The sequence below is a fragment of the Carcharodon carcharias genome, chromosome 7 (genome assembly GCF_017639515.1).
Source record: "Carcharodon carcharias isolate sCarCar2 chromosome 7, sCarCar2.pri, whole genome shotgun sequence".
NCBI classification, from domain to species: domain Eukaryota; kingdom Metazoa; phylum Chordata; class Chondrichthyes; order Lamniformes; family Lamnidae; genus Carcharodon; species Carcharodon carcharias.
In genome coordinates this window covers 130,997,223-131,011,237 of record NC_054473.1, presented here as the reverse complement: position 1 = coordinate 131,011,237, position 14,015 = coordinate 130,997,223, and the positions used below count along the sequence as shown (strand labels likewise).

Genomic DNA, 14,015 nt, shown 5'->3' with positions numbered 1-14,015 from the left:
TATTAATAAAGACCAGGATACCATATGCTTTATTAACCACACTCTCAAATTGTCCCACTATCTTAGATGACTTATGCACATATACACCCAGGTCCCTCCACTCATGCATCCCTTTTTGAATTGTACCCTTTATTTTATATTGTCTCTCTGCATTCTTCCTATCAAAATGACTCGTTTCACATTTCTGTGCTTAAATTTCATCTGCCACTTGTCCAATCATTCCACTAGCCTATCTATGTCCTTTTGATTTCTACACTATCCTCCTCATGGTTCACAATACTTCCAAGTTTCATGTCATCCCCAAATTTTGAACTTATGCCCTGGACACCAAGGTCTGGATCATTAATATGTAACAGGAAGAGCAGGGGTCCTAACACTGACCCCTGGGGAAATCTACCATAAACTTTCTCTAGTCCAAAAAACAGCCTTTCATCACTACTCCCTGTTTCCTTTGACTCAGTCAATTTCATATTGATGTTGCTACTGTCCCTTTTATTCCATGACCTCTAACTTTGCTCATACGTGTGTTGTGTGGCATTTTATCAAATGCCATTTGGAAAACCTTGTAAACTACATCAATAGCATTACCCTCATCAACTCTCTCTGTTACCACATCAAAAAACTCAAGCAAGTTTGTTAAACACCATTTATCATTAATAAATCCATGCTGGCTTTCCTTAATTAACCTGCATTTCCCCAAGTGACTATTAATTTTGTCCCAAATTATCCTTTCTAAAAGCTCATCACTGAGATTAAACTGACTGGCCTACAGTTGCTGGGCTTAACTTAACACCCTTTTTTGAACAAGGGTGTATGTAACATTTGCAATTCTACAATCCTCTGGCACAACCCCAGGGTCTAAAGAGGATTAGGAAATTATGGCCAGTGCATTTGCAATTTACAGTCGCACTTCCATCAGTATCCTTGGATGCATTTCATCTGGTGCTGGTACCTTATCAACTTTAAGCACAGACAGCCTAACCAATATCTCCTCATTATTATTTTTAACCCCTTCAAGTGTCTGAACTACCTCCTCTTTCATCATAACTTAGGCAGCATCTTCTCTCTTGGTAAAGACAAATACAAAGTATTAATTCAATACCTCAGCCATATGTACTGCCTCCATGTTTGGGTTTTGAAATGCAACGGTACCATATGTCCTATCTGGCTTGCCATAGTCATGTGACTTCTGCCATGAGGCAATCTCTCTGTAAGCTGCCATTTTATGTGAGTTCAATAAAGACATACAATAAGAATGCCTTGTAATCATTGAACTTGAAACATAGGATGGGTTTTACGTCCCGACGTGCGGGTTTGCACCCGACCTGATTGGACGTAAAATAGTGCACGATATTTTGGTCAGCGGGCGCACACAAGAGTTGGTAGCATGCCCACCAACAATTAAGAGGCCTATTAAGGCCCTTAATCGATAAATTTAAACATATTTTTCACTGCCAGTGCAACCTTACAGTTAGCGGGCGGTCAAATCAGCCAGACGGACTTTTGATATTTTAGCAAACTTCATCCATGGGTGGGATGAGGTTTCTGCCCATGGTGTCGGAAGTAGAGATTAAAATAGAGTTTTGAAACCCTGAAAATGCTGCACAGAAGCCACAGCTCAGAAAGGCACACAGAAACGTTCAAATATGCTAAAAGCTGCTGAAAAAGGACAAGGAAAAGCAAACATTTCAACCAAAGGCAGCAAGTAAAATACTCAGTGAGTTAACATGGCTGTAAACTTTCCCCTACCAGCTCCAGCAGAAATGAAAAGCAATATATACTTGCAATGGTAAAACTGAGTTGGCAACAGATTTAATTAACAATCCAGAACCGATAAGAGTAGCCATATTTCTAACACTGCTACAGATTGTACTCCATTCTAAATCTAACAATGAACAAAGGAAACAGACGACAAAGATTTTGAAAGCCTTGAATGCACATTTTGAACCCCAAGTAAATGTTATTTATGAACATTGGAGCTCAAAATGAAAAGAAAGACAGGTCAGTATGAGGCTATAGTAACATAGCTTGCAGAATCAGGCAGCTAAAAGTTGATCTGATTAAAGATTGAATAGTCTTAGGCCTACAAGACCCATCAGTGAGAGCAAGTCTACTGAAAGGGGAGAAACTTATGCTCAAGAAAGCGATAGACATGTGCCGAAATGCGGAGCTTGTAAAACGTCAGCTAGAGCACATGTTTGGCAGAGCAGACCAGGAGATATATTATGCTGAGAGACATTCCAGGCCAAAAGAGCAGAGCAATCACAGACAAAGGGCAGGATACAAATACTGCAGAGGACATCATACAAAGGAAAAGAAGGATTGCCCAGCGTGAGAAAGCTATATTTTAACTGCAAGAAGTCAAATCATTTCGCACACAAGTGACTGGCTAGAAAGAAGCAAAACAAGCCTATGTAGACAGCCACTGGAGAGATATCAGCAGAAGAGTCTGATGAAGCATTATACACCATACAACTTGTTGATTTCATCAAGTCTATAGCTGATAAAGGGTTTGTGACTGTTACAATGATGACCACAGAAAGAGAATATCAAGCAAACGGTAAGTGTCAGATTGACACTCATGTGTCATGCAACATTGTGATTTTCATAGACTTGTGCTAAGTGGATCAACATGGCAATCCAAAAATGAAGCCCTCAAAAGTAAGGGTGAGGCAAAATGATGGCACGATACTCATACCGAGAGGACAAATTAGTCTAAGAGCCCAATGCAATGGCAACAATCTGGAGTTCCAGGTCTTAGATGGGACGCAACAGCCACTCATCTCAGCTGAAGCAAGTCTAAAGCATGGACTGATAACCCTGAACATGCCAACAGAGATTTACAACTTGTCGCAGTACACAAAACCATTGACTGATGAACAGATCCTACAGGAGTACAAAGATGTGTTTACAGGGCTGGGATGTCTACCAGGAGAATACCATCTAGAAGTAGGTGAGAGTATAAAACCAATTCAGCCTCTGCCAAAAAGAGTTCCAGCTGCCCTCAAATCCAACCTAAAAAACAAGATAGAAGAACTGGAAAAGAAGGGAGTTATCAAGAAAGTGACAACTCCTACAGACTGGATTAGCTGCATGGTAGCAATGAAACAACCTGGAAAGCTAAGTGTATGCTTAGACCCAAAGGATCTAAATAAAGCACTGAAGAGATCTCACTACCCCATGCCAATCATCGAAAGGATTTTGCCACAACTTGCCGATCTTTACTAACCAGATGCAAAGGATGGTTACTGGCAAGTGAAGCTGGATGAAAGCAGCAGCTTTCTAACATTCTGGATGCCATTCGGGAGATACAGATGGTTGCACGTGCTGTTCGGCATTTCCACAGCTCCAAAAGAGTATCAATTAAACAGCATGAGATAGTCAGTGACCTTCCCAGTGTGGAAGCCATAGTGGATGATCTACTAGTCTATGGATGTGGAGATACAATGGAAGAAGCCAAAGCTGACCATGATCAGAATTTAATACAACTGCTAGAGAGAACTTGCCAGATGAACCTGAAGCTGAACAAGAAAAAATTGTAATTGAAGATGCCTGAAGACAAGTACATAGGTCACGTACTGACAGCAAAAGATCTTTGCCAGGATCCTGACAAGGTTAGAGCTGTAGCAGCGATGCAGCGGTCAACGGACATGAAAGCAATGCAATGATTTGTTGGGTTCATGAACAATTTAGCAAATTTTTTTGCCTAATTTGTTGTTGGAGTGTGAACCATTACACAAGCTCACTGCCAAGGAGATGCAGTGGTATTGCACCACAGAACAAGAAACAGTGTTCACTAATATCAAATGGTTAGTGATGACAATGCCAGTGCTGAAGTACTATGATGTCAATGATGAATCCACCTTGCAGCGTGATGCCAGCGAGACAGGTCTTGGAGCAATCCTAATGCAGCAAAGACAACCAGACACATTTACATCCAGAGCACTAATTCAAACTGAACAGTGCTAAGCCCATATCAAGAAAGAGTGCCTGGCTATTGTTCTGCTTGTGAGCATTTTCATCAATACTTGCTTGGGAGAGACGAAGTAACAGTGGAGTCCAACCGCAAGCCACTTCAAAGCATTTTTCTCAAACCGCAACAATCTGCTCCAAAGCATCTGCAAAGAATGTTACTTCATTTGGAGAGATATTGGCCTGAATCATCTGCTCTCGTTGGTGGTGGGCGTCATGGTGGGTGTGAGCGGACAATATGGCAAGAAGGCCAAAATCGGTTTTATGCCATCAGAAACCAATTTACAATCGTCTGCTCCGCCCGTCAATGGTGATTTGCGTTTCCCGCCATCCAACGTTGTGAACTTAATTTTAATGCGTTTTCATCTCATTATTGTGGCCGCAAGCTGGAATCATCCCCCTACTCCAAATTTATCTCCCACAGCAGCGTGACTTCAGAACAGGGTGAGTTATGACTGCCTGGTGAACTAAACTTCGAGCGGAATTCGGAGGCGCACAGCGCTCGTAAGGATTGCCTGTAGCACACGCATTCATGTTGCTTTTTCCCGGCTGATTTTCAGTGCAGTGCCAGGGCAAGGGGTCCAGTGTGGGTGAGGTCAAGGGGGGGTTGGAAAAGCAGCACTGACTGAAGGAAGTACACGAGCATATGCCGGGTGTGGAGGGGCAGGGAGGGCAGTGGGGGAGGGTGAGGGAAGTGGCTGTGGTAAAGCTTGTCGAAAGTGAGCATTCTTCCACAGCTGGAACTGTTCAGTAGTAGCTCCATTGAGATACTTGGAGTCGGGCCTCTGAAGCATTTCTGCCCACTCAAGCAATGCAAAAGCATGAACATGCCACCCAATGCTCCAGAACTTTTCACCCCTCAGATGCAGGCTGCAAATTAATGTGTGTTTTAGGGAGTTGTGGAATAATTTGATGACTTGACAAGTTGTAGAATCCCCTTGCGAAAGGTGGCCATGGCACAGTCATGTGTAGAGGCACTCAGTGCCCTTTGCAATGTCTTTATTAATGTTTGGACTAGTTTCCCTCATGGCTCAAGCTAACAGCGCAGCCTTGCAGTGTGGGTTAGGGAAATGGCTGCGCCTGAGCTGAGAGCAGAGCGTGCAGTCCAGTGGCCAAAGCTGCCGCCAATCAGTCAAGTGGAGGGGTGCAGAGGTGGGTGGGGATTCGGACAGCCAGGAAGTGCACTACATGCTGGGCATCCAAGTGGTGGCCAACACTCTACAGCGTGCGTGAAGAGGCCTTGAACCTTAACCAAGAGTGGTTCTTAGGACACATCTGCTAACCCATGCATCTCTCTCTTTGATCCTGCAGGAGCAGAACATCAGGATCATGGAGCCTGGTGACTTAGCAGTATGCCTCATGGCTAACAGAGACCAAGGAAGGAGAAAAGTGCAATGGAGGCGCCTGCCTCAGCAAAAGGAGGGGCACCACGCTCAAGATGAAGTGCAGCAGGACCTCCTGCATCCACGGCTGAAGATTCACAGCGGGCCTTTGCTCGTAGGCGCCTCATTAGATCCAGGGTCTATAAACGGTGCTTATTATTCCTGCAGATGACCAAGAACCAGTGTTGCTGAAGACAGTTCATTTCTAGGGAACTGGTCAGTCATACATGCCACCTGCTGCAGGATTTGGCACTACAGGGACATCGAGGGCATCCACTGCCAGTGGGTGTGAAAGTGACTCCGGCGCTCAAATTGTACACCAGTGGCTCCTTCCAGGGCTCCATAGGTGACCTGTATGGGATCTTGCAAGCCTCCAGGAGGTAACAGATGCCATCTTCGCAAAGGCACAGAATTTTGTGCATTTCTGCCAGGATCAGGCAAGCCAGGAAGCAAGAGTTCTGGGATTTGCACAGATCTCTGGTTTTCCACAGGTGCAGGGTACCACTGACTGCAGTCATATGTCTCTTAGATCTCCGTGGCAACAAGAAGTCAACTACATCAACCAAAAGGGCTTTCACTCACTGAATGTTTAGCTGGTCTGCAACCACCACAAACGCATCCTTCAGGTCTGCACATGATTCTCAGAGAGCATCCATGACTCCTATATCCTTAGCAGATCCCTGACATCTTCCAGGGTCCAGAGTGGTTGCAGAGTTAGCTCCTCAGGGATAAGGGCTCGTAACGAGTACCAAGCCAAACAAGCTCGAGAGCCGTTGGTGACGCATGACATCCCAGACAGTTCATGGATGAAGCTAGGAGTAGACCTCATCACTCTTGTCATTGTATATTACTATTCTGACTACTGGGAGTTAGACCAGCTGACTTCAACAATAACAGGAGAGATAGTAGAATACCTGAAAGCACACTTCAGTTATTATGGCATTCCAGACATTGTGATGGGTGACAATGGCCCTCATCACGTGTGAAGAATTCAGCCATTTCTCAAAGGATTGGGGAATTCAACACTACATATCATTTCTGCACTATCCCCAGTTGAATGGAAAGGCTGAGGCGGCAGTAAAAATCGCCAAAGGTATCATCAAGAAATTGAGCAAACCCAGGACAGATGCACAAAAGGCAATCCTTGAGTGGAGAAACACAATGACTGAAGGCATACAAAGTAATCTAGTCCATGGACTAATGCCATCCGGCACCCAAACTACTCTTCCAATAGCAAAGGGCTACTGAAACCAGAAGTAGTAATCGATGTGAATTTTAAAAAATCAAGGTGAAACGGCAGAAAGCCAAACCTCACTTTGACAAGACGGCCAAACTATGCCAGAGCTGAGAATTGGAGAGCCAATCAGGGTACAAATCTTCAACACTTTCAACAGGAGTCAGCCTATGTGGAAGCTTGGAACATGCGTAGAGAAATTATCACCTCGATCATATGTGGTGAAAGTGAATGACCAAATAACCAGCCTAACCACAGGCAGATACAAACAACTGGTGAAGCTGTTCCTTCATTGCATTCAGCAGGTCAGGAAGATGGGATCTCACCAGCTACACAGATTACAGAACAACCATCACTCCCAGAGGTGCAACTGTCCCCAACAACGGACATGGAACAACAACAGGTACCACGGCAACAAATACCACAGGAATGACACTCTCCAGACAAGGAACATCACCCAGATGAACAACCAATGACAACCCGCAAATGTATCATTAAGAGACTTGCACAGTTTAAAGACTATGTATGCAATGCAAATGCAAAGACTGACTAGTAGACCAAATTGTTGGTAATGCATGAGAACTGTGGGTGTATAGTGGATAACTTCGTGCATGCAAATTTGTCTTCTGTTCTTTAAGAAAAGGGGGATGCTTGGATCTTTTGTCCATTATGAAAAGGGGGAGATCTGAGTTTTGAAATGCAACAATACTACATGCCCTATCTGGCTTGCCATTGTCATGTAACCCATGCCATAAGGCAATCTCTCTGTAAGCTACCGTTTCACGAGTTCAATAAAGACTTACAATGAGAAAGCCCTGAAATCACTGAACTCGAAACACCCCATGTGTAAATCTCCTTTTTGATCCCTAATTAGCCCCACTCCTCCTCTTACCACTCTTTTACTCGTTCTATGCAAATAGAAAATTTTTGGATCCCCCTTTATGTAACTGCCAGTATAATCTCAAACTCTCTCTGTGCTTCTTTTATTTGCTTTCTCAATTCTCTGAACCTTCTACATTTGGCCTGGTTCTCAATTGTATTATCCACCTGACATCTGTCATAAGCACACTTTTTCTGATCTTAATCTATATTTCTTTCATCATCCAGGGAGCTCTAGATTTGTTTGGCCTACTTTTCCCCTTTGTGGGAACAGAACTTGACTGTACTTCAACGATCTCTTCTTCAAAGGCAGCCCATTGTTCAGTTACAGTTTTGCCTGCTAATCTTTGATTCCAATTTTTCTGAGCCAGATCTAATCTTACCCCACTGAAGTTGGCTTTCCCCAATTAATTATTCTTATTCCAGTTACACCTTATTCAAATAAGGCATAACTTTTTCAAGAGTTTTTATAGTTCAGTAACATCATAAGAAATGAAAATTCATGTTAAATCAAGTGAAGTGATTCATTTTGGTAGAAAAAACATGGAGAGACAATATTAAATAAAGGATACAACTGTTAAGGGGGTGCAGGAGCAGAGAGATCTGGGTGTACAGCAGTGTCTAAGTCATTGAAAATGACAGGACTGGTTGAGAGAGCAGTTAATAAAGCATACAGTATCCTAAGCTTTATTAATAGGGGTGTAGAGTACAAGAGCAAGGAGGTTATGTTAAATTTGTATAAAACACTAGTTCGGCTTCAACCGGAGTATTGCGTAAGTTCTGGGCAGCACACTTTAGGAAGAGTGCAGAAAAGATTCACGAGAATGGTTCCAGGGATAAAGAACTTCAGTTATGAAGACAGATTGGAGAAGTTGGGACTGTTTTCCTTGAAGAGAAGACGGAGAGGAGATTTGAATGAAGTGTTCAAAATCATGAGGAGTTTGGACAAGGCGGATAGGCAGAAACTGTGCCCACTCATGAATGAATCGAGATTGAGAGGGCACAGATTTAAATTAATTTTCAAAAGAAACAAAAGCAACATGAAGAAAAACTTTTTCAGTGGTTAAGGTTTGGAATGCAAGGCCTGACAATATGGTGGAGTTTCAATTGAGGCATTCAAAAGGGAATTAGACTTTTATCTGAAAAGGAAGAAGTGGAAGGTTACAGGGCAAAGGCAGGGGAATAGCAATAGGTGAATTGCTCATTCCGAGAACCAGTGCAGACACAGTGGGTCAAATGGCCTCCTTCTGCGTTATAACAATTCTGTGATTTCAAAGATTTCTGTGTGCATACTCTCTACCCCAGAGAGCAATGGAGCAGGGTCACTGAATATTTTTTTAAGGCAAAGATAGACAGATTCTTGACTAACAAGGGAGTCAAAGGTTACTGAGATAAGGAATGTGGATTTGAGGCCACAGTTAGATCAACCATGATCTTATTGAAAGGCAGAGCAAGCTTGAGGAGCTGATTGGCCTCCTTCTGCTCCTAATTCATATATTCATATGCTTATATGAGGTCTTCAATAGCGCAACCTGTGCAAGAGCAACAAATGACTGACAGCCACTTCTGAATTTCCAAGTTTAATTCTGCACGAATGGATGTCAGAAGTTGCTGTCAATTTCGCAAGAATAATGTCAGCAAACGCTAACAATTTCACTGTCATTGCAACTGCAAATGGTGAGAAACTCAATAGAAAAACTCTCTTGGGTATCTTCTCTCCATCATTTATCATACAACTTGGAGTAATTTTGATTTTAAATGATAGTGTAAAGTGTGCAATATCAGCTCGACCACCTAATAAACACCTTTCCCATATTCCATTTCCATTGACTTGAAGGTGTTTCATGGGTAGCCAAGCCAATTTTGCACATTTTGCACCATTATCCAAAATCAAAATGACTCTCCTTAAGTCAAAGCTCATGCAATGGTATTGACTGAAATAGAATTGATTACCTAATTTTGTATAAACGTTATCCACAAACAAGTCATTGTTTAATGATGTCCAGTTAAGTGTTACAAGGCCTGGCTGAAAGGCTTCATCAATCCTGTGCACATGAGATGCAATAAGGGTCTCATAGATAGGCTTAATTCTTGCACGTACTCTGGAGTTCTCTTCTAGCAATAGCTGGAAATAACCACAAAGAATATTAGGATGCTCACCTTACTTTTTAATTTTGATAGCAGGATAAAGTCATGGGGGTTAGGATTCCTTGATACTCCCAGCGAGCAAAGCTCTTCAAAGATTACTATTTGTTAAAATTACCCCTTATAAGTAATTATGCTAGGAGCAATTAAAGACAGCAATTTCACTAACAGGTTTGGGTAACATCATAAAACAGAAACATTAAGCTTGGATAGTTTAGAACTGTCAAAGAAACTATGAAAGATCATAGTCTTGAAATCATTCCAGTGTGTCTATAAATATATTGATCTATTTTTGTGCTCAAAGTGAGGGAATTCAGTGCTGAAGAACAGAATGTTTTGTCTACTTTTGTTATTCAGTGTCAGCATCAGATATGGTATACACAGATACAGTTTAAAAGTCCCTCAACTTCAGCCAAAGAATGTACCTAACCCAGCTTCAAAAGATTTCCAACAATTTGAGTATTTTTATATCTCATTATAACTATCTTCATAACGTCTCAAAACACAATTCACCAAGCTATCAACTGTTTTAGCAGAGATGTTAACACATATATTTAAGTAGGTTTATGCTGCCATTAAATTGACAATGGAATTTGATACAAATGCATGAAGTGTCTGTAAAAATAAGATCACACAGTGTCATTTTCAGCCAATGAGTGTTTAAACCTGGCACTGGTGTGCACATTGTAACATATAATAATGGTATATTTTAATATTCCTTATATCCAATAAATTGTTCATGTGTTTGTGTAAATCAAAAACAAAAAAACTTTCATCAACCATACTGAGCCTAGATTTTGTTTTAAGACAAATTGTCTTTTTTATTCTTACTTGAATGATTTTGTCTGATGTATACTTCCTGTAAGTAAAGCTTAAAACACATGCTACAGGCTTGTGACATTATTAAAAATGGCCAACAGCCCTTTCTGAGATGAGGCTTTAATGGAATTGAAGATGGACTTAGATTTAGAACTCATCCATTACCTGGTAGCCTCACACCTATTGCTCCCACTGGACACCTGTTTGGGTAAGTTCTGCAGATTCCTGCTATTTGAAGTGTTCCACTATTTGGTAACAGATCCAGATGGGCAGTCTTACCATCTGCATCCAATTATTCAGCACTGAACAATTGAAAGGTTACATTTGCAATGCTTATAATCTTTCCTTTCCTGATCAACATTGTCTTGTGGTTTTCCTCTTGAATATTTCTATAAAACGTATCTATTAAATTTGGGGGAGGGTTAGAGAATTGATTGTGAATAGATATATACTTAAGGAATCCAAACCAAATTCTAACTTTGAACAATTAGACTAGCTAACTTTGAGTGGTGTGTTATGTCTAAATGCTAATGGCTTTTTTGATAAACCAGGAATATTCAGGTCCTGGGAATTCTTCAAGACATAATGTTTACATTCCTTGAACAATTAGATGTTAGTGATGCAGTATCATGGTGTACATATAACAGCATATTATCAAAGTGAAATGAGAACAGACAAAGTTACAAGTGCAGAAAAGCAAATTAATCAGCATTTGAAAGAGAAAGTTCCAAGTGTAACCTTCCATCAGAAGTGGCTGAATTATACCCAATTCCGTAATCTATCTTTATGGACATCCCCAATTTTTATTTCAGATTTTCAGCATCTTGCTGCTTTCATCACAGTGCCAAGAGATCAAAGTGGGTGCAATCAACTAGCTTTGATCCTCAAAATTCAAAGTTTACAGTTAGTTTCTTTCATATTGTGTAATACCATTTTCTTGTATCATTTGTGGTTTTCTTTGAACTACAACAGACATATTTAAAGGTCATGATCTGAGGATAAGGGGTCGGCCATGTAAGACTGAGATGAGGGAGATGGAAGCAACCAGAGAGCAGGTTATATTAGATTTGGTATTGTGTAATGTGACGGGATTAATTAATGAACCCAGAGTATAGGCACCCGTAGGTAGAAGCAACCACAACATGATTGAATTTTACATCGAGTTGAAAGTGAAAAGAGTGGGACTAAGACTAGTACTTTAAGCTTATATAAGGGCTACTACATAGGCATGATAGCTGAGCTAGCTGAAGTGAACTGGGATGCTAGGCTAGGGGATAGATCATTAGAAAAGCAGTGGCAGACATTTAAGGGGATATTTCAGAATACTCAGAATAAGTATATTACTACTATAAAGAAAAATTCTAAGGGGAGGACCCACCATCCATGATAAACTAAAAAATTCAGGGAAAGCATCAAAATTAAAGAAAAAGCATGTAACCACAGAAAGATGAGTGGCAGGTCAGGTGATTGGTCAGAATCTAAAGAACGGCAGAGAATAACTAAAAGGTTAATCAGGAGAAAGAAATTAGAATATGACAGGAAGCTAGCTAGAAATGTAAAAATGGACAGCAAGAGTTTCTACAGGTATTTAAACAGGAAAATAGTTCGTAAAGTGAGTGTTAGTCCTCTAGTGAATGAGAATGGGGAGTTAATAGAAGATAATAAGGAAATGGCGGGTGAAGCGAATGAATATTTTGCTTCTGCCTTCATTACAGAGGATACAAAAAATATTCTAGTTATAGATGTAAATCGGGAGATGGAGGGGAGAGAGGAACTTGGTGAAATTACAATCACTAGGGAAGCATAACTGAGCAAACTGATGGAGTTACGGGCTGAAAAGTCTCCAGATCCAGAAAGATTTCATCCTAGGGTCTTAAAAGAGGTAGTAGATGCATTGGTGTTAATTTTCCAAAATTCCCTAGATTCTGGAAAGGTTCCATCAGACTGGAAAGTAGCAAATATAACCTTTCTATTCAAGAAGGGATGGAGGCAGAAAACAGGAAACTATAGGCCAGTTAGTGTGATGTCTGGCATGAGGAAGGTGTGAGAGTCGATCATTAAAGAGGTCATAGCTGGTCATTGGAAAAGTTCAAGGTAATCGGGAAGAGTCAGCGTTGTTTTATGAAAGGGAAATCATGTTTAACCAATTTATTGGAGTTCTTTGAAGGAGTAACATGTGCGGTGGATAGAGGGGAGCCTGTAAACGTACTGTACTTAGATTTCCAGAAAGTATTTGATAAGGTGCCACATCAAAGGTTATTGCAGAAAATAAAAGCTCATGGTGCAGGGGTAAAATATTAGCCTGAATAGAAGATTGGCTGGCTGGCAGAAAACAGAGAGCATGCATAAATGGATCTTTGTCTGATTGGCAGGATGTGACGAATGGAGTCCGACTGGGGCCTGTGCTGGGGCTTCAGCTTTTTACAATTTATATCAATGACTTAGTTGAGGGAATGAAGGCATGATAGCTAAATTTGCATATGACATAAAGATAGGGAGGAAAGTATGTTGTGAAGGAGACATAAGGAGTTTGCAGATGGATATGGATGAGTTGAGTGAGTGGGCAAAAATTTGGCACTTGGAGCACAATGTGGAAAAATGTGAAGTTGTTCACATTGGCAGGAAGAATAATAAACCAGACTATTACTTAAATGGCGAAGGACAGCAGAATTCCGAGGTGCAGAAGTATCTAGGTGTTCTTGAGCATGAATCACAAAAAATTAGTGTGCAGGTACAGCATGTAATCAAGAAGGCTAATGGAATGCAATGCTTTATTATGAGAGGAATTGAATATAAAAGTAAAGATGTTATGCTTCAGTTACATGAGGCATCGGTGAGACGACATCTCGAATATTGTGTGCAGTTTTGGTCTCTTTATTTACAAAAGGATGTAAATGCGTTGGAGGTGGTTCAGAGGAGGTTTACTAGATTGATACCTGGAATGAGCGGGTTGTCTTATGAGGAAAGGTTCGACAGGTTGGACTTGGAGTTTAAAAGAGTGAGGGGTGACTTGATTGAAGTATATAAAATCCTGAAAGGTCTTGACAGGGTGGACTTGGAGTGGATATTTCCTCTTGTGGGTAAGTCCAGAACTAGGGGGCACTGTTTTAAAATCAGGGGTCACCCTTATAGGACAGAGGTGAGGAGAATTTTTTCTCTGAGGGTTGTGCAACTTTGGAATTCTCTGCCTCAGAAGGTGGTAGAAGTGGAGTTACTGAATATTTTTAAGGCAGAGGTGGATAGATTCTTGTTCAGCAAGGGAATCAAAGATTATTGGGGGCAGATGGGAATGTGGAACTCAAAACACAAACAAATCAGCCATGATCTTATTGAATGGCAGAGCATGCCCAAGGGGCTGAATGATCTACTTCTATTGCAATTTCAGATGTTTGTACATAAATTTCTTCACTCAAAGAGTTGAGAATCTTTGGAATTTTCTATCCGAGAGAGCTGTGGCTGCTCTGTCATTAAGGATGGTCGAGGCAAAGATCGATAGATTTTTGGATACAAAGAGAATCAGTGGGTACTAAGGGATAATGCAGGTAGGTGCTGTTTGACAAAGTTAGAAATCCAGGTCCCTTTAA

The 14,015-nt window shown here is 41.2% G+C and overlaps 1 protein-coding gene across 1 annotated transcript in view; it reads right to left on the bottom strand.

Annotated features, from left to right (window-relative positions):
- LOC121280052 (dynein heavy chain 5, axonemal-like) overlaps nucleotides 1–14,015 on the bottom strand; it is a 336,766-nt gene that overhangs the window by 222,501 nt on the left and 100,250 nt on the right. The window contains exon 18 of the mRNA XM_041191681.1: nucleotides 9,421–9,592. Coding sequence (XP_041047615.1) covers nucleotides 9,421–9,592 — 172 coding nt within the window. The remainder of the gene's footprint in view (nucleotides 1–9,420; nucleotides 9,593–14,015) is intronic.